Source organism: Saimiri boliviensis, chromosome 9 (genome assembly GCF_048565385.1).
Source record: "Saimiri boliviensis isolate mSaiBol1 chromosome 9, mSaiBol1.pri, whole genome shotgun sequence".
NCBI lineage: Eukaryota > Metazoa > Chordata > Mammalia > Primates > Cebidae > Saimiri > Saimiri boliviensis.
Genome location: NC_133457.1, coordinates 8,358,487 through 8,380,897, shown reverse-complemented (window position 1 = coordinate 8,380,897; position 22,411 = coordinate 8,358,487). Strand labels below are relative to the sequence as shown.

The following is a 22,411-nucleotide window of genomic DNA, read 5'->3' as shown; positions in this document are numbered from 1 at the left end:
GATCCTGTTCCCAGTAGCAAATGAACGTACCTCTCATGCATGTAGTCAACTCCCAGCAGCAGCTGGATAAACCATTCTATTATTTGATTTTCTGGAAACAGTTTTCCAGCTTCTTTATATTCCTGAATTTTATAGTCTAGATCTCGGCCCTAAAATGAAGAGCATAATATTTCATAGTTTTTCAGCTAATATTTTAAAATCAAGCTCACTTAACAACAGCTAATACATAGCAGTCACTGTTTATAATAAGAAAGTGCCACTCTGTAATTAGCACTACAAAGATTCTCTCTTTAACCGAAGTCTATTCAGGTTCATCTAAGCACTCTTATCAACCTTGACCTATAAAGACCTGAACAAACATGAATGTATTAACAGTTTCTAAAAGCCCAAGGCCACATCCCTAGAATGGTTCTACCCTCCCACCCCTTAAAGTTCCTGCCTGAGAAAACTCAAAGTAGACAAAAGAATTGACTGTCTGTTCCAGTCGATGCCTGAAGATAAGTTCTTGTCTCCCAATTTCTAAGGAAGGTTAGAAATCTAACTTTGATGAGCACCAGTTAACAAACCCACATGGTTTTAAGGGACCAGCTTTCACTTTCTGATTTTTCTAATTTTTCACTTCCTTGACGTTGCTCAGGCCCCTGCTGTTCCTCTTCCCTACTTCTTTATCCTCCCTGAATACCCAGTCACTCTGCACAAATCAGAATGGAGATTAGCTCTTTCCCCTAGTGTTAGTAACTATTCCATAAAATCTGTTTTAAAGGCTTTAACTAATGATATCACTCAAGGAAAAAACTCTTATAAGGAGAAAAGTTATATAAACCTTCAACCTAAATTATTTTTTATATTACCTAAATATGCACCCACATAAAAGTAGCAATAACTTTTCTTTACGCTCAGAGTTGTAGATAATTATAGAATCTTAACATATATAAAAAGTCTACCCAATAAAATTCAAATGAGTATTATTAATTTAATATAAAGTGATGATTTTTGGGTGAAACTAAATTGGAACTTACGTTGTGCATACAGCTGCTGTAGTATAGATTCTTTCGAGTTTGGTATGCCCAGGGAACCACGTGCACTGGGATGACTGAATTATCCTTTCCTCTATAAAACTATAGCAAAACCCTAAGGAATACACTAACTATGAGTCTACATAGAGACCCAAGCACATCATTTAAGCATTTAGTCAGTCTCTATGCCACCACTCACTGGCAATGGGTAAAATAGTAATACCTATTATGAAAGCCAAAAACTATGATAAAAAAATGACAAACATATAAAATAGCCTGGCAGTGTCTGATACAATGCCCTTTCTGAATATGCTTGTATTGATGTATTTCAATTATTATAAAAATAAAAATGTCAAATGCTAAATTCTCTTAGAGAACCCTTAGACCTGATCCCTTTTACTATAAAACACTGAAAAATTAGAAATAATTTGAGAAATGTTCCTTGAAAGAAAAGGATGGATTAAGTGTAACTGTATTTGGACATGTTTGCAGAATCCAAAACACAGGCCCCATAAAGAGTGGGAAAGGTACTTACCATGATCATGGGGAGCGTAAGCGGAAAAGATGAAACTAGTCACAGACTACTCATGACAGAGTTGTTAAGATGCAAAGGAAGAACATTTGCAGGCACTGAGACAATCCAAGGGAAATCACTTCTAATGAAACAACATGAGGTCAACTGATTCACTTCTAATCAATTTTTTTTTCCCTTACAGTACAATGCGCAAATATTTGCTTGGCATTTTCTCTCCTACATGGGGCCATAACAAATCAAAAGTATAGCAAACATTCACTTGCTGTCTAGCTCAAGTACAGCTCTCTGATAGATTTTCTGGGCCAGGAAGACTGTTCCAAAGCTTGCTGGAATTCAAAAATATGGCGAATTGAATATTTGACTCCTTGTCTAAAACAGTGTCATTTCTTCCTCATTCTCCACACCTGCCTTCATTTCTCCTCTCTTTTTCATCCTAGAGTTTATCGGAATACTGTTAAGCCGCATAAGCTGTACTCTCATGTTTCTATAAGTTGCAAAGAACATTTTTGACCATAGATCATTACAACATCCTGTGCAGTACACATAAAAGTCCTTCAGATGAAAGGTGACCTGTAAATATACAGTTGACCCTTGAACAACACAGGTTTGAACTGCATAGCTCTGCTTCAAATATCAGTTCACAAGCTTATAGTATCAGCTTATAAGCTGATCTTTTTCAACCAAACACATATTGAAAATATAGTATTTGCAGGAATGGAAATCTGCATATAGGAAGGGCTTCTGTTTATATAAAGGTTCTGGTATATCTCATTTAGTTTCTCTGAATACAATAAAACATCTCCAGTGGCAGAAAGACGATTGCCTACATGATGCCATCTTCTTCCTGAATAGCTTCAGAGGAGGAGTGGAAGGAGAGCAAAGAAGACAAAGACAATGATAAAGAAAAAGGAAAAGGAAAACTTGCCTTAAAGAAATATCAGTGAAGCTGCCTGCCAGCTTCTTATATCAACCCAATGTGTATCACTTTAAAAATACCATCCATAAGCACAATTGTCTCTATGTACAAAAATTACGGTCCCAGACATGTGCATTTTAAAAAATGTGTTAACCTTACTAAGGACAACCTAGAATTATAGTGGCCACAGTGGAGTTTAACCCAGATAAACCTGGTCACTTGTGAGGCACATTAAAAACGAATCCCAGCACTTTGGAAGGCCAAGGCGGGTGGATCACAAGGTCAAGAGATTGAGACCATCCTGGACAACATGGTGAAACCCCGTCTTTACTAAAAATTCCAAAGTTATCTGAGCATGGTGGTGCATGCCTGTAGTCCCAGCTATTCAGGAGGCTAAGGCAGGAGAATCACTTGAACTCAGTAAGCAGAGGTTGCAGCAAGCCGAAATTGCGCCACTGCACTCCAGCCTGGTGACAGAACAAGACTCCATCTCAAAACAGAAACAAAAACAAAAACAAAAACACCACAAAAACAAAAAGAAAAAGAAAAAGAAAAAAGAAAGGATCCAACATACCACAAAAGCAATGGGACACATTCTTTAATTGATACACAGAATTATTAAATAGCTAAGATATTAAATAAATCAAAGATTTCCTCTTTAAAAGATTCTTTAGAGGAGGCAAATAAAAAAAAACTAGTCTTTTCTATCATTCAAAAGCTTTAACCATCTGAGTGGGTAATCTTGTTCCACAGGCCAGATAAAGTTCAGTTCCAGATATCCTTTAATATATTAGTGAGCTTTGTGTTATTGTATTTGGCACCTGGCTATTTGTTTTTATGTGTATATTTACATGTGTCAGTATGTATGTTATGAATGTGTCATATATTTATTTTTCCTTATGGTATTGCCAAAATTAAATTGTAAAAGAGAATTACGTAATTGGCTTAAAGAAAAATAAGTGCTTATATAAAATAGGTACTCCTTAAACCCTTAGAAAGAAAGCTAAAATATTTTTCAAGTTTACATAATCTTGGATAACCTTTGGTAAATGAAAGCTAATAAAAGTATGTTGGCTTGATTAATGCAGGCATATCTTCAGAGTTGTCGGCATTTAGCATAATACAGATGCACAACTCTTGTTCCCTAGGTTTAGTGAAATAAATTTATGTTATCTCTATGTGACATAACTTGTCAGCAAGAAAAATAACTTAAGGTGATGGCTAGGCATTTAATGTCTCATCTTTATGAGCATTTCAAGCATAACTGTTAGAAACAAGATTTAAATAGAGGTAAGATAAAATTCCCATGTGAAGAATGACCTTTCTATACCAGAAACTTTTAACATTCTTATGAAGGATGGGGGAAAAACAGCCCTAAAAGGATAGAGGTAAAAAATTGCTTCCTCTACCATTCCTAAATACAGAGAAGCTAAAGACAGCTAGGACTGTTAATACCTCTGTGCCACATTGAAAAAAAAATGTGTTATAAAAAAGTACACACTCCTAGAATTATAATTCACAGATTTTCCAATCTATAGACTGCTAGTATGATATTCACACTTGCTTGCTTCCTAGTGTTCACTAGAAATTAAGGTCATAAAGGGCTAAGAATACTAATTAAAATATATAACTAAAATTACTAGAAATACTAAGGGAAACAACTTTATATGCAAGTATACAAGGTAGGTCAGATGTGCTTTTGGTAAGGAAAAGCCTAAGTTATGAGGATGTGTATTGCTTTGTTAAAACAAAAATAGAAAAATTTGTGTTCTAAAGTAGAATGATTTAATTGTTCCAAAATGAGAAAGAAGTATGGGGGGGTAAAAACCTGTCTGGATATTAGAAAGTGATAGGGTTTGGCTGTGTCCCCACCCAAAATATCATCTTGAATTGTAATTCTCATAATCCCCTCATGTCGAGGGGGTATCAGGTAGAGATAATCAAACCACAGGTGGAGTTTCCCGCATGCTGTTCTCACAATAGTGAGTCTCATGAGATCTGATGGTTTTATAAGCATCTGGCATTTCCCCTGCTTACACTAACTCCATCCTGCTGCCTTGTGAAGAAGGTACCTGTTTCTCCTTTGCCTTCCAACAGGATTGTTAAGTTTCCTGAGGCCTCCCCAGCCATGCAGAACTGTGAGTCAATTAAACTTTTTCCTTTATAAATTACCCAGGCTTGACTATTTCTTCATAGCAGTGTGAGAATGGACTGATACAGAAAGTCTGTAGAAGAAGAATCTTGGGAAAGAAATTTTGTATGTGATTAAGCTAGCTAAGATTAGATGTGAATTTTTTTCTAACAATTAGGCATTAATATCAAAAACACAATGACGAGAAATTAGAATTTCATCCTCTATACTAAAACAACTTTTCCTTGAGACACTGGTCTTCTTTTAATAGGAAATTGTGAAAAGGTTTTCTGTTTGTTTTGTTTTTACCTTTTAAGTAATTGGCCAAGGAAATATTCTATGTTTTAAAATTAAGAAAGTCAGTAAGAGAGGTGCCATGATGGCTGACTTGCCAAGATAGCTGACTAGAAGCAGCTAGTGCACACTGCTCTTATGGAGAAGAGGTAGACTGGCAAGTAAACACTAGTTCTTCAAGTAGATCACACAGGAGGCCATGTTTTGATTCATCAGAAAGCAACAGTGACCCACAGAAAGCAAAGAGCAAGGCAGCTGCCCTCCGAAGATTGGTGCAGAGACAGAGGAGGCTCCTAGCCATGAGGAAAGCGTGAGTGAGAGTCCCTAGGGACCATAGTTCTGCATGGGTTTTGCAATCCTGGGCACAGGAGAGGCCCCCTGACTCCCCTGTGCTTCCAGATCAACACAGAGCACTTCATGGAGCCTGTGCAGAGCTACCACTCAAGCCCACACTAAGCGCTATGAGCCCTGGATCCCTGAGCACGCTGGTGCCAGCTGCCATAGCCCTACCAACAAAGGAGCTCAGGCTCTCTCGTGCATCTCTAGGATAAGGACCACGCGCACGGTGCTGAGGAGGGGATGAACTGCGGGCCTCACCTCCACTGCACCTTATCAGGCAAAGTCCAGTGGCTGGGGTCCCCAGCACAGCCGACCAACCCCAACCTGAACATTCCAGCTGGGTGTGTCTCTTCTTTTATCTGGGATGGAGCTCCCAGAGGCAACCAGCAGAGCTGCTGCAATTGCCACTGCTGCAGTCCCTGCTCCTGCTGTCCTCAGGTGGGGGAGAGTAAAGAATCTAAGAACTGTCATGGGCCTCCAGCATGCCACAGCTGTCATACAGAAAGGCTGCCAGAATGTTTTCCATGCAGATCCCTGAACTTGTTGCTCCTCATTGGGCAGGGCCTCCCAGCTTAGGCCCCCACAGCAGCTGCCCTACTCCCACCTGATCAGTTAGTGGTGGTTTTGTACTTCTCTGGAGTGGAGCTTCTGGAGACAACTGACAGGCCCTCTGTCATTGCCACCACCACAGTACCTACCCATCCCACCCACCACCCTGGCTAGAAAGGGAATAAACAGCCTGATTATTGTTGCAGGCCTACAGCACACCACAGTCATCCTATGGAGAAGAGGTCAAACTGTCTTATTTGGTCTTCCCCAGGGAGAGCCCCCCATGCTTGGGCCCACAGCACAGCTGCTCCATCCTTGGCAGATCACTCTAGTCAGCCATGGCTATGCGTTTCTTTGGGGTGGCACCCCCTGAAGTAACTGGCAGGCTGTATGCCATTGCTGCCCCTGCTGCAGCCCCCAGCCCTGCTGCCCCCAAGCTGGGGAAGGAACAAAAAGCCTGATCTCTCCCCAGAGCTGCTGCAGTGAATCCCCTAGGAGTACTAAGGTACTTGAGAGGGAATGGAGCCCCCACTCTTAGAGCACTGAGGGGGTGAGTCACATGGGTTCTTGGGCTGCAGCAGGAATAGGAATGCCTCCCTCCACAGACGGAGACTGAAAAGGTGTGGTCTCTCTCCCTTATGCAGCCTCTGACTGAGGGAACCTCGCAGCCAAACACCTAACAAAAGAAATGTAGGCATGGTCCCAGTGTTCGGAGGGAGTTCCCACAAGGCCCAGGAGTAAACTCGGTGAAGGCGTCACCTCTCTTGCCACTGCACCACACGGCATGCTTGCAAGTGGCAGGAAATACAAAGGAGGCAAGCAGCTGAGTAAGAGCCTCTAACAGCAAATGTTCTTAAGCATCATCTACTGGATTATAACCCAAACTACAACAACAAAAATACTTTGCTAATATGACCCCCTGTAAGACAAGGGTAAGAATTCAGTCACAAATAAAGGACCTGCATAGAGCCTTGGTCCTCTGAGAACATCCAAAATGAAGCCAACTAACTATACGCAACTTACATGGCAATGAAAAGAATGCCAACCTTCTCAAATGAGAAAGAACCAACACAAGAGCTGCAGCAATGCCCAGAGCCAGAGTGTATCCTTACCCCCAAACAAGTCCACGAGCTCCCCAGCAATGGTTCTTAACCAGTCAGAAATGACTGAAATAACAGACATAGAATATGGAATCCGAATGACAAGGAATCTCATGGACATTCAGGGGAAAGTTGAAACCCAACCCAAGGATTCCAAGGAATCTAGTAAAATGTTCTACGAACTGAAAGATGAAATAGCCATTTTAAGAAAGAAACAAATTGAGCTTCCAGAGCTGAAAAATTTACTATAAGAATTTCATAATATAATCACAAGTATTAACAGAAGAATAGAAGCTAGGGAAAGACTCTCAGAACTCAAAGATCCGGTTCTTCGAATCAACTCAGTTGGACAAAAATAAAGAAAAATAATGTTTAAAAATGAGTAAAACTTCTGAGACATATGAGGTTATATAAAGAGATCAAATCTATGACTCAGTGGTATTTCTGAGAGAGAATATAACAACTCAGCAAATGTATTTGAGGATATAGTCCATGAAAATGTCCCTAATCTTGCTAGAGAAGATGACATACAAAACCAAAAAATACAGAGAATCTTGGCTAGACACCATATAAGTTAACCATCCCCAAGGCACATAGTCATTAGCTTCACCAAGGTCAAGGTAAAAGAAAAAAATCTTAAAGGCAGAGAGAAAAGTCAAGTCCTGCACAAAGGGAAGCCCATCAGGCTAGCAGCAAACCTCTCAGCAGAAACCTTACAAGCCAGAAGAGACTGGTGTACGATTTTCAACATTCTTAAATAAAAGAAATTTCAACCAAAAATTTCATATCCCATCAACCGTTCTCAGACAAGCAAATGCTGAGGGAATTCATTTTAACTAGACCAGCCTCACAAAAGGTCCTCAAGAAAGTGCTAAGTTAAACAAGGAATTGAAAGTATGGCGCTTGCTACCACAAAACCCCACAAAGGCATGTAGCCCATGGCGTTATAAAGCAATCTCAACGCTAACAACCAGCTAACACCATGATGACAGGATCAATATCTCACATATTAATAACAACCCTGAATGTAAATGGGCTAACCTTCCCACATATAAGTGAGAGAGTGGCAAGCTAGATGAAAATACAAGACTGAACCATATTCTGTCTTCAGGGCACCCATCTAACATGTAAGGATACACATGGGCTCAAAGTAAAGGGATGGAGAAAGATTCACTATGCAAACAAAAAGAAAAAAAAAGCAGGAGTCACTATTCCTATATAAAATAAACCAGATATTAAACCAACAAAAATTAAGGAGAATGAAGAAGGACATTACATAATGATAAAGGGTATAATTGAACAAAAAGGCTTAACTATACCAAATATATATGCACCCAATACAATAGCACCCAGATTCATAAAACAAGTTCTTCTTGGCCTATTAAAAGACTTAAACAACCACATAATAATACTGGGAGGCTTCAACACCCCACTGACAGCATTAGACAGACCACCAAGGCAGAAAACTAACGAAGAAACTATGGACTTAACACTTCACCAACTAAACATAATGAACATTTATAGAACACTCCAACCACCACAGAATATATATGCTTCTCATCTCCACATGGAACATATTCTAAGATTGAACACATGCTCAGTCATAAAGCAGTCTCAACAAATTCAAAAACTTGAAATCATACCAAGCACACTCTCAGACCACAGTGCAATCGAAATATAAATCAGTTTCAAGATCTCTCAAAACTACAGTTACATGGAAATTAAACAACTTACTCCTGAGTAAGTTCTGGGTTAACAACAAAATTAAGGCAGAAATCAGACAATTCTTTGAAATTAATGAAAACAGAGTCACAACATACCAAAATCTCCAGGATGTTGCTGAACATGTTAAGAGGGAAGTTTATACTACTAAATGCCTTTATCATGAAGTTAGAAAGATCTCAAATTAACTATTTAACTTTGCACCTAAAGGAACTAAGAAAAAGGAAAAAAACAACTCTAAAGCTAGCAAAAGAAAAAAAATAACTAAAATTAGAGAAGAACTGAATGAAACTCAAATGCAAAAATCTATACCAAAGATCAGTTGACACCAAGAGTCGGTTCTTCTTAAAACAAAACAAAACAAAAAAAACAAAACAAAACAAAACAAACCAAAAAAAACAAAAACAAGATTGACAAACCTTTAGCTAGATTAACAACAAAAAAGAGATCCAAATAAGCACAATCAGAAACGACAAAGATGAAATTACAACCAATCCCATAGAAACACAAAAGATCCTCAGAGAATACTAAGACCAACTTTACACACACAAATTAGACCATCTAGAGAAAATGAATATATTCCTGGAAACACACAATCTCCCAAGGTTGAATCAGGAAGAGACTATATCTCTGAATAGATCAATATGGAGCTCTGAAATAATAATAATAAAGCCTACCAACCAAAAAAAGTCCTGCACCAGATGGATTCACAGCTGAACTCTACCAGTTGTACAAAAAGAACTAGTATCAATCCTACTAAAACAATTCCAAAAACCTGAGGAGAAGGGGTTTCTCTCTAATTCACTCTATAAAGCCAGCATCTGCCTAATACTAAAATCTGGCAGAGATACAATAAAAAAGGAGAACTTCAGGCCAATATCCATGATGAACACAGATGCAAAAATCCTCAATAAAACATAGCAAACTGAATTCAGCAGTATAGCACAAAGTTAATATGACAAAATCAAGTAGGCTTTATTTATTTGTTTATTTATTAACAAGACGGAATCTCACACTGTTGCCCAGGCTGGAGTGCAATGGCACAATCTCAGCTCACTGCAACCTTTGCTTCCTGGGTTCACACGATTCTTCTGCCTCAGCCTCCTGAGTGGCTGGGATTACAGGTGCGCACCACTACACCCAACTAATTTTTCGTACTCCTGACCTTGTGATCCGTATGCCTCAGCCTCCCAAAGTGCTAGGATTACAGGTGTGAGCCACCACACCCAGCCCAAGTAGGCTTTATTTTTGGGATGCAAGGTTGGCTCAATATATGCATATCAATATGATTCACTTACCACATGAACAAAATTAAAAGAAAAACCCATACGATCATCACAATAAATGCAGAAAAGGGTTTTAAGAACATCCATGATAAAAACCATCAACAGACTAGGCATTAAAGGAATATACCTCAAAATCATAAGAGCCATCTATGAAGAACTCTCAGCCAGTATCATACTGAATGGCAAAAATTGGAACCATTCCCCTTGAGAACTGGAAAAAGATGAGGGTGCCCACTCTTACCACTCCTATTCAGCATAGTACCAGCCAAGCAATTGGGCAACAGAAAGAAATAAAAGGCATCCAAAAAGAAGCCAACTATCTCTCTTTGCTGACAATATGATTCTATACATAAAACACCCTAACGACGCCACGAAAAGACTATTGGAACTGATAAACAACTTTAGTAACGTTTCAGGATACAAAATCCATGTACAAAAATCAGCAGCACTTCTATACACCAATAATGTCCAGGCTGACAGTCAAATCAAGAGCCCAATCCCATTTAAAATAGCCACAAAGAAAACAAAATGCCCAGGAATAAAGCTAACCATAGAGGTTAAAGATCTCTACAAGAAGAAATATAAAACACTGCTGAAAGAAATCAGTGATGACACTAATAAATTGAAAAACATTTCATGCTTATGGATTAGAAGAATCAGTATTATTAAAATAGCCGTACTGCCCTAAGCAATCCACAGATTCAACACTATTCCTATCAAACTACCAACATCATTCTTCACAGAATTTTAAAAAACTACTCTAAAATTGATATGGAACCAAAAAAGAGCCTGAATAGCCAAGGCAATCCTAAGAAAAAGAACAAAGTTGGAGGCATCATGCTACCTGACTTCAAACTGTATTATAAAGCTATAGTAACCAAAAAGCATGATACTGGTACAAAAACAGACACGTAAACCAAGAGAACAGAATAGAGAACTCAGAAATAAAGCCACACACTTACAACCATCTCATTTCTGACTAGACCAACAAAAACAAGAAATGGAGAAAGGACTGCCTATTCAATAAACGGTCCTGGGATAAATGGCTGGCCATATGCAGAAGATTGAAACTGGACCCTTACTTTTTACCACATACAAAAATTAACTCAAGATTGATCAAAGATTTAAATGTAAATCATCAAACTATAAAAATTCTAGAATAAGAAATGCCCTTCTTGACATTGGTCTTGGCAAAGAATTTTTGGCTAAGTTCCCAAAAGCAGTTGCAACTAAAATGAAATTAACAAGTGGGACCTAATTAAACTAAAGAGCATCTGCACAGCCAAAGAAACTATCAACAGAGTCAACAAATGATCTACAGAATGGGATAAAATATTCACTAATTATGCAACCAACAAAGGTTTAATGTCCAGAATCTATAAGGATGTTAAACAAATCAACAAGAAAGAAAAAAAAGTTAAAAAGTGGGCAAAGGACATGAACAGGCACACCTCAAAAGAAGTTATGCAAGTGGCCAAAAAAACCTATGAAAAAATGTTCATCATCACTAATCATCAGAGAAATGCAAATCAAAACCACAATGATTTACCATCTCCTACCAGTCAGAATTACCATTTTAAAAAACTCAAAAAAACCACACATAATGGCAAGGCGTGGAGAAAGGGCAATGTCTATCTAGCATTGATGGGAATGTAAATTAGTTTAGCCACTGTGGAAAGCAGTTTGGAGATTCCTCAAAGAGCTCAAAACAGAGCTATCATTCAACCCAGCAATCTGATTACTGTGAATATTCCCAAAAGAAAATAGATCATTCTACCAAAAAGACATATACATGCATAATGTTCATAACCACACTATTCACAACAACAAAGACATGGAGTCAATTTAGGTGCCCACCAATCATTGATTGGATAAAGAAAATATGATACATATACACCATGGAATACTCAACATCAACAGCCATAAAAACGGAATGAAATTATGTCCTCTGCAGCAACATGGATGAAGCTGGAGGTCATAATCCAAAGCAAACCAATATGGGAACAGAAAACCAAATATCACGTGTTATAACTGGGAGTTAAACACTGAGCACACATAGACATAAACATAGGAGCAATAAACACTGCTGACTACTAGATAGGGGAGGGAAGAAGGGGGATGTGAGTTGAAAAACTACCTATTGGGTACTATGTTCACTACCTGGGTGCAATATACCCATGTAACAAACCTCCACATGTACCCTCTATAACAAAAATAAAAGTCATTTTTTTAAAAAAAAGACAATTTCCTGTGTTTCATGTTGTCTTAGGTTTTAGATCACTCAAGAAAACAGTTCTTTATTTAAAAAGCTAAGTTTTTTCTATAATTATGTAACTTTCTTTGAAGTATTTTAATTATCACTCTGCTTAAATGACTGTTGTTCCCAGTGACCTATGATCCTATGTTAATTATTTTAAACCTTTTGACACTTTTTAACAACTTCTCAAAATCAAACACTAAATTAAGGCCTTTCGACCTCAAACCAACTTTGAAGTTTCCAAACTGACCTCTGGAATTTCTCAAAGAAATTTTTCCCTCTCTTCTTATAAAAAAGAGAGGTGTTAAACTAATTAGCCTTATTTGATGTGTTAAATTGCATGGGAAGCATTGTCAAATAACAAGTGTTGCTGAACCATCTTTATGTTCCATTGCATGGGTATGTTACTAATATGTTTTCCAGAAATTATATGAAATTCCCAGAAACTTGGTAGTCTTGATAGAACACTATCACTCATAATTTTAATTATTTTAAAATACTGTACAGACAGAAAAGGAAACAAAATGTTCTTGTTAATTGCATTATAATTAATTTTCATCAGACATTTAACCATTATCATTTAAAGTCTTGTCATCCAAAGACAGCTAATTGTTTTACTTTGGTACTTTCCTGAAAGCTATTGAAAACAACTATAAACCTAAATTTTTCATCTTTGAGGGGATTCATGGAAAGAACTCTGAAAAAATAGGTTTCTGATAACCTTAACATCATACAATTGGATTAGATAAGAATTTCCAGAACTCTAGTAAATTGATTGGTTCATCAAACCACTAACGCCACATCAAGCAGAACACAAATTAATTGGTTGCCAAGGAAATGCTTTGGCAGGTTTTCATACTAAGTCAGCCAGAACTGAAATTGTTAAGATATAAAATTTGAATGAACTCCATGAGATTGATCCAAGTCAAATTACCTGTGATGATTTATTTCATCAACAGTGCTATGTGTCTGAATTCGAGAAACCAACTGGTATTTAAAAGGATGTAAATTCAGCATTAAGTGTGGGCCAATGGAGGGCCTGGACAGTTGCTTGGTCCTTCCTGAGTTCCTACAGCTTTAATTATTAAAAGCTCTGTACTCCTTAACTCATAATAGGAGAGATGAAATAATCCAAATTATTTTTTAAAATATTGGGAGACTCTCTGTTCTGTAATTGCTAAAATGGTTTATAACCAATGACTGGTTTGTCAAACCTGTAATTTTGACAAGACAATAAAATACTCAGATAGTACATTTCCAGCACCTGCTGGATCATTTGAATACTTGCAGATGGATATCACTCAATTCCTACCTTCAGTGAATGTTTTCTAGATGTACAGAAGCTTTCCCATCATACAAGAAGGTTGCTGATATAACAGTAGCTAAAAGTTTATCACAAAATGTGTTTGCTTTATGGAATATTCCTGGAGAAATCTCCAGTGGTAGAGGTGCTCATTTCACTAGACAAGTTATAAAGCAGTTAAAATAGGTATTACAAGCACAATGGCATTAGGCAATGCTAACTGAATGGCCTTGTTCAAAGGTATTACTGATTGATGGCAGTCAGATCCACTCTCCTTAGAAAACACAGATTCACCCCTTATAAAATAGTTACAGGCAGGTATATGGCCCTAATAATAGAACCTTGCAAATTACACACTTTTGTAACTTCTGATATGACTCAATATTGCAAGATTTTAATGCATTATGCTAAAGTAGTTAAAAGAAACCCTTTGTGACCCACCAGCTGATGACAACCAGATCTTTCATGATCTAGAATCCACCGCATGGGTCCTTTGGGGGCAACACCAGAGAAAGACTGCCCTTGAGCCCCATTGAAAGGGAACATACCAAGTTCTTCCCACCACCCACACTACAGCAAAATTTCAGGGCCCCAAGCCTTGGATCCTTGTATCTCAACTCAAGAGAGCCCTTCCAGAATCTTGGGACTGTAAATCCACTGGATATCTCAAGGTAAAGCTGACCAGGGAAGTTTTTCTCTAGAAGCAAATGGCATCTGAGATGTGGACAGCTTTTCCAAGATCACAGGTCGAGACTGTTCTCCTCTGTCACTATGAAATCTTTGCTCCCTTTCCTTTTCTCTTTATCTTTCTTTTTGGTTTATATATGGCAAGATAATGTGATAATTAAGATTTCATAATTGGCAGCTTTTGTAGGGAACGCGACTGAATGTTGACTATGTCATGTTAAACCTAAATCCCTGTATGGTCTTAGAGATATTCTAGTTCACCAAGTAACAAATTTCACTAATATCCCAAGTGTGACTATTTGTTCAAATTGCAAAATCTGGTCCTCTCCATAGGATTAGGTTTTTAGATTCATATATTCAGACTCTTGTTTAAATCCAACTGTAGGAAAAACCTACATTAAGGGTTTTGCAGTTAAATTATGCCAGAAACTAAGAAAACCAAAAGAAAGATAATTTGACAGTTTGTAGACAACTTTGTAACCCTAATCCCTTAATTCTCAGAAGTTATCTAACATACAATGATTCCATAATGGACCCTTGGATAAATATTACCAGTGCTTCTCAACTGGTGATTTGTAACACACGAGGTATCATACAAGAAACCCTGTGCCCCTCCAGGATATATTTTTATCTGTGGAGAATTTAATGATCAACCATATGTGTGAACAACTCCTTGTCTCAAGTAGAAAATAAGGGGCCAATGTGGATTAGAGATTCTAAAAGTACCACTGTCACTTCATAAGCAACTGGAAACTGAACACTGATCTATATCTCTTAATTTGTGCCATGGACTGAGAAATCGTGCTTGCTTTGGCAGCACATATACTAAAATTGGAAGAATACAGAGGAGGCTAGCATGGCCTCTGTGCAACAATGACCATGCAAATTCATGAAGTGTTCCACATTTAAAAATAAAACTAACAGGCTGGGTGCGGTGGCTCACACCTGTAATCCCGGCACTTTGGGAGGCCAAGGCGGGTGAATCACGAGGTCAGGAGTTCAAGACCAGACTGACCAACATGGTGAAACCCAGTCTCTACTAAAAAATACAAAAAATAACAGCATGGTGTCTTGTGCCTGTAATCCCAGCTACTTGAGAGGCTGAGGTAGGAGAATTGCTTGAACTGGGACCCAGGAGGTGGAGGTTGCAGTGAGCCAGGATCACACCACTGCACTCCAGCCTGGGCTGAAGAGTGAGACTCCATCTCCAAAAAATAAATAAATAAATAAATAAATAAATAAATAATAAAGAGGAATTTTCTGGCAGGCTTAAATCACTCTAAATGGGTATCTTTTGTTGAACATTTCTTCCTTGGCTTGGCATAAATATATAGAGAGTTATAATTAGAAATTTGTCTCAAATATTAGCTACCATAGCTAACTCTACTGCAAAGGCTATCACTGCCCAGAATCCTTCATAAATTCTCTTGCTAACATTATTTAGATTGCTTTGGGTTACCTGTTGGCTGAACAGGGGAATGTGCATGCTAATACCTCATGATGCACTTTGATAAACATGTCTGATACGGTAGAAACTTAGTTTTAAAAAATCGACAAACAAGCTACTTGGTTAAAACAAGCAGATTCTTCTGGCTTATTTTTTGATACATTTTATTCCAACTATTTTGGTTCATGGTGGCCTCTGTTAAAGGAATACACTTGCTATCTTAGTATTATCCTTCTGATAACCATCACAATAGTCTCCCTGGTGTGCTATATTTTCTCAAGCGTCTTAAATGCTCATATGCAGCCATCTGTTGTACATCAAATGATCTCGCTACTGTTAAAATAACAAACACACAAAGAAAACATAAGGAATCATTCAACTAGCCCGATGCTGTGAATTATGTATTTCATACCAAGACCAAACAAGTCCATGATGATGGTGACAGATCAATGCCCAATTTTGAGAGACTGATAAAAAGGGGGAAATTGTTAAATTAACTTAAATTTGGCCTCAGCAAACATATGAAAAAATGCTCATCAGGCCGGGCGCAGTGGCTCAAGCCTGTAATCCCAGCACTTTGGGAGGCCGAGGCGGGTGGATCACAAGGTCAAGAGATCGAGACCATCCTGGTCAACATGGTGAAACCCCGTCTCTACTAAAAATACAAAAAATTAGCTGGGCATGGTGGCGCGTGCCTGTAATCCCAGCTACTCAGGAGGCTGAGGCAGGAGAATTGCCTGAACCCAGGAGGCGGAGGTTGCGGTGAGCCGAGATCGCGCCATTGCACTCCAGCCTGGGTAACAAGAGCGAAACTCCATCTCAAAAAAAAAAAAAAAATGCTCATCATCACCGGACATTAGAGAAATGCAAACCAAAACCACATTGAGATACCATCTCACACCAGTTAGAATGGTGATCATCAAAAAAGCTAGAGACAACAGATGCTGGAGAGGATGCGGAGAAATAGGAACATTTTTACACTGTTGGTGGGAGTGTAAATTAGTTCAACCATTGTGGAAGACAGTGTGGCGATTCTTCAAGGACCTAGAAATAGAAATTCCAATTGACCCAGCAACCCCATTACTGAGTATATACCCAAAGGATTATAAATCGTTCTATTATAAAGACACATGCACATGTATGTTCATTGCAACACTGTTTACAATAGCAAAGACCTGGAACCAACCCAAATGCCCATCGATGATAGATTAGACAAGGAAAATGTGACACATATCCCCTATGGAATACTATGCAGCCATAAAAAAAGATGAGTTTGTGTCCTTTGTACGGACATGGATGAATCTGGAAACCATCATTCTCAGCAAACTAGCACAAGAACAGAAAATCAACCACCACATGTTCTCACTCATAGGCGGGTGTTGAACAATGAGACATGTGGACACAGGGAGGGGAGCATCACACACTGGGGTCTGTTGTGGGGGGTAGGGGAGGGACAGCAGGGGGTGGGGAGGTTGGGGAGGGATAACATGGGGAGAAATGCCAGACACAGGTGACGGGGGGATGAAGGCAGCAAACCACCTTGCCAGGCAACAATCCTGCATGATCTGCACATGTACCCCAGAACCTAAAGTACAATATATATATATATATATATATATATATATATATATATATATATATATATTATTTTGTAAAAAAAAAAAAAAAATTGGCCTAAAGCCGCCTCCATATCTTGCATTCCTGTGCAGCAAACCTCAACCTAATGTAGTATTTAAACAAACGAGAACATTTAACAAACAGCTGAGTTTCAGCCAATCACAGGCAGCCAAATCATTACACCATGCCCAAATAAGGCAAATGCCTAGCTGTAGCTAATAGAATGATTTCTCTGCTTTGCTTTTGTGTCCATCCTATAAAAGCTCATAGCTCAGGTTGCTGGGCAGAAAGAGCTCTGTGAACTTCTAGTTGCGAGGTTTGCCCAATTCAAGAAATGTTTGTGTGTATGTGCTCGAATAAACTTTGGTAAATTTAATATATCAAAGTATTTCTTTTAACAGTTATAATACTAAGATTTGGGGACATTTGTGCATTAACATAGCATTCCTTACAGGAATTTATCCCAAACTGCAACGCTGCTTTTCATATCCTATTATAATTTTTAAACTATGTTAAAGAAATATTAAATTCTATACATTTTGCATCAACTTCTTTTTTTTGTGAATGAGCATATATTATGTTTTCTGTGTTATTCTGCCATATGGAAGCACACTATCTGAGTGACATTTATTGTTGGTCCAACAATCACTCTTTCAAGTGGAAAGAGAGATGCAGAACAACAGAGGTGGGTAAAGTTGTGTGTCTGTTTCCTGCATTGATATTACCTGCCTGATTTCCTGTAATTACATAAATATATATTTAGATTATTGAAGGAAAAACCAGAATAGGACCTTCAATAGCAGCCTCAAGGTGAAATGTCCAAAGGAAATAGCCAAACTCTCCTTTGCCTTCTGGGTAGAACTTCAAAAAGAAGAAAGATATCTGTTGTTGGCATTAAGCAAGGGCTATGTGAATTCAACAAGAAGGGGGAACACTGAAAGATTACATAATCCAAGATCTGTGTCTTGTATTTCTCAAGTTATTCTTCCTGTTTCCATTTTATATGTTTATCCTCAGGAAAAACTACTTGTTTTGCACTTACTGTGTTCTTTAATAAACAAAGCCAGATGCAGTCACTCACACATGTAATCCCAGTAACTCAGGTGGCTATGTAGGATAATTGCTTAAGGCCAGGAGCTTCAAGCCAGCCTGGGCAATATAGCAAGATCCCATCTCTAAAAAAAAAATTTTAAATTAGCCCAGCCTGGTGTCATGCCTGCATTCTCAGGTGCTTGGGAGGTTGGGGTGGGAAGAGCATTAGAGTCCAGGAGATTGAGGCTGCAGTGAGTTATGACTGTACCACTGTACTCTAGCCTGGTGACAGAATGAAATCCCAATATCAAAATACACACACACACACACACACACACAATCCTCTAATTTTTCTAAGAATTTAATTATGATAAAGTCACTCAAAGATTTAGACATGACAAATTATGATTTGATACAACAAAGAAATAAATACAGCTTTTTGTAGTCTGATTGTAACTAAGCAATATGAAAAGCATTACTTTCGTTCTCTAAACTGTTTCCCAAGTAAAAAGCAAATGTTTCTGATGAAATATAATGCCTTGGTCTAAGAAATTCTTATTACAATATCTGTAAGTATATTCTATTTTCTTAACTTGGTCTTTGTGAAATATTAAATAGAGACTTTTATTGCTAGAATAACTTTCACGAAAAATGTATTGACTTTAACTGACCCAAAATTAATATTGCCCTAAGTCTATACAGCTATCAAAAAATGTTTTCCTTTACTAAGATCATCCCTTGAAGGTCGCAATAAAAGACTTCATGTTAATTTCCAAGGTTTTGAAAATCAGTAACCCAAACTGTAACGTTTGATGGATTGATAGTATCTTCTCCTTTCCCCATCCCCTTAGCCAACAACAGATTGACTTTGAAATGCCAAAACCTTAAAGAAATAATGAACAACCTAAATGCAGTGTCCTCAACCCTGCCTTTGATTGTTATTATAAAATTTTAAATCCTAAAAGGATTTGATTTTAAAAATTAATACGTGTATTAAGATTGGCAATAAAAGTACTTACAACCTTAAAAGACCAAAGAAGAGCATTCTCAGAAGCCTGAATTTAAAACAAAACAAATCCCTGCAATGTTTAAAGCTGGAAAGAGCTTCAAAAATTATTCCGTCCTACTTATTTTAAAATGAAAAAGCTTCCCTTATTAATTCACTGGATTGATGACTTAAAATGCTATTCCCTCATAGCCCACTGTATCTCCTTTAAAAAGCATTCTTCCAGTGGACCTCAAATTTTATGCATCAGGATTTTCCAAGTTGCTTGTTTAAAACGCATATCCCTTGACATTATCAATTACTCCGACTCAATAAATGCAGGTTGGGCACAGTGGCTCACAGCTGTAATTCCAGCACTTTGGGAGGCTGTGGTGGGCAGATCATTTGAGGTCAGGAGTTTGAGACCAGCCTGGCCAACATAGTGAAACCCCGTCTCTACTAAAAAATACAAAAATTCGCTGGGCTTGGTGGTACACTCCTGTAATCTCAGCTACTCTGGAGGCTAAAGTGGGAGGATGGCTTGAACCCAAGAGGCAGAGGTTACAGAGAGCCAAGATCCCACCACTGCCCTCAAACCTGGGCATCAGAGAGACTCCATCGCAAAAATAAATAAATAAAATAACAAAATGAAAAAGCTTCCCTTATTAACTGGATTGACCTATTAAAATGCTGTTCTTCATACCGTACCACACCTCCATTAAATAAACAACCTTCCAATAGACCTCAAATTTTATGCATCAGAATATTCTAAGTTGTTTGTTTAAAATGCATATCCCTAGACATTATCAACAATACCTCTGACTCAGTAAATCCAGATAGGCTCAAGGAATCTGAATCTGTCTTTTTAACAAGCATTCTTTGTGACTCTAGGACGGTGGTCCATGGACCAATCTTTGAGGAATGATGCTAGGCAATAATATAAACAGACCATGTACTTAATATTTAGCCTGCCAGTGGAAACATTTTGTCTTAATAGTTTGAACAACTCCAAAGGCAAAATATGAACTTGGGAAAGGCAGGGTTGAGTAAGAATCATTTTACAATAACATGTTTTTGAAAGCCTTTTTCATTACATAGGAGAATACCAATAAATGGAGGTGAAGGCAGTGGGGGAGAAGATCCTTTGTCATTATATTGTACAACCTGAGGACATTTTCTTTGGAAGTGCACTTAAATAGACTGCATAAAAAGTGGGGGAAATGTCAAGCCACATTATGCTCTTAAAAGCAAAACAAGAAAACAAACAGCTTCTAAATAGGTACTGAAGAATGCCATAGAGTATTATGATGTTCATTTCTAGTAATATAAATGAACATCTGGAATTTAGTATTTTTTTTCAAATTCTTTTAGAGTTAGTGTTCTTTTTGCTGAGGTAAATGTAGATTAATAAGAATAAAATGGCAGAACTTAAGTGATGCGAAATATGATTTTATTATAAAGCATGTTTTTTAAAAACTTAACTATTTGAAATAAATTGGTATGATTTTATTTGTAAACATTTATATTTGTATAAATTTATATGACAACCAAAGCCTTACCCAAATGTCATAAATTCTCCTGGGTTTGCAGATTGCTTTCTCTTAGTGCATTAGTGTATTTCTTCTAAACAAAACTAGTTTTGCTTTTCAATTGTTACCTTTAACAATTTTAGGTAAAAATCAGTGGCCTTATTTTGTATTGTTCTTTGTTAAAAGGTCAAAATATTTCATAGTTTAAGAAGAAAGAATAATAAATGAAACAAACTAAATGACTTGAATTTTGATACTTATAAAAATCACCAGTGGATCAGTTTTGGTATATAAACAATGAAATAATGAACAATTAAAATAATAACTTTCATTATTGAGACTCTACTAAGGGAAAAGCTCTGATAGTCAGTTTTTCAACATTCATTATTTCAAATCCCTATAAAAACCTAACAAAATACATGTTGTTATACTCTCTTAAGAAAAAAGGATCAGAGAAATGAAATAAGTTGCTGAAGAAAATGGACAAAGGTTTGAACAGAAGATGCCAAAGTCTATACAATTTCCATATTTCAAACCCTAGCTAGTCTTCTACTGAGAGAAAATAAAATTGTCATATCATTACATTAAAATTTGTATTTGTATAAAAATAATTTCTGTGAATATATATATACATGTGTATATGAATATATATATATACGTGTGTGTGTGTGTGTGTGTGTATTATAGAAATAGAGATGGACAAAGACACAAAAAATAATTGAGAATAAGCCAAGAAAAGGAGCAGATATCAACTAGGACCAGGAAAACTGGTCCTAGTTTTGCCCTGGATGTAACAGTCAGAAAAATCACTCCACCCTCTGGGGTCCTGTTTCTTCATCTGTAAAATGGAATTAATATGCAAGAATTTACTTCTCCTCAAAAAAGGATAGGGGCATGTTAAAAAGACACAGGAGCCAACATGAAGGAGCCCCATTAGCCAGGTTGGAACAATTTGAGCAACAAAATAAACAGTGATGGTAGTGGGTGGTAACCCATATATTTTAAAATTCCTGAGTTCATACTAATATAAATAAATAATTGGAAAAATACATGAATGGAGGAGAAGCAGCAGCTCTTCCTTACTGGGGAATCCCAATTAGTAAATATAGAAAGAATAAGAGAAATATATAATCACAATTAGGCAGATTATAGAGTAAGAATTGCTGCAGGCAACTTCCACTGAAAGAGACTAAAATCAGTAAGTGAAGGTTTGAAAATAAACAGGCTATTAGTAATAGCAAACTCTCAAACTATCTTACCCAGGATATTTATCAATTTCAAAGGGAAAAATAATAACTTCATATTGAAAAACCCCACAACACAGAACCTTAACCAAGTGATCAAAGTTAACATCATCAGTAATAAGGTATACCAACATCCTTTGCCCCTTAATATTATGTACTGAGAAGGATACAATATGATAACTATAGTATTTCTCATCCTGAGAAAACATTAGACAAACCCAAAGCGAGACACATTCTACAAAATAACTTACCAGTACCCAACAAAATTGTCAAGGTCATAAAAAGCGAGGCAGGAAAGGGAAATTGTCACAGATTAGAGGAGACTAAGGAAATATAACTAAATGCAATGTAGAATCCTGCACTAGCATAGACCAAAAGCATTAAGGGGGAATCTAGTAAAATAATAATTTTCTGGTTTTGAT

The 22,411-nt window shown here is 37.4% G+C and overlaps 1 protein-coding gene and 1 non-coding gene across 4 annotated transcripts in view; one reads left to right on the top strand and one right to left on the bottom strand.

The window, feature by feature from the left end:
• The window catches only part of NEK11 (NIMA related kinase 11), a 292,126-nt gene that overhangs the window by 210,521 nt on the left and 59,194 nt on the right, over positions 1 to 22,411 (bottom strand). For all 3 annotated transcript variants that reach the window (XM_010335819.3, XM_039480351.2, XM_039480352.2), the window contains exon 4: positions 31 to 149. In XM_010335819.3, coding sequence (XP_010334121.2) covers positions 31 to 149 — 119 coding nt within the window. The remainder of the gene's footprint in view (positions 1 to 30; positions 150 to 22,411) is intronic.
• Positions 14,937 to 15,044, top strand: LOC120368420 (U6 spliceosomal RNA). The gene has a single exon (XR_005582563.1). It is a non-coding gene; the product is annotated as a U6 spliceosomal RNA (small nuclear RNA).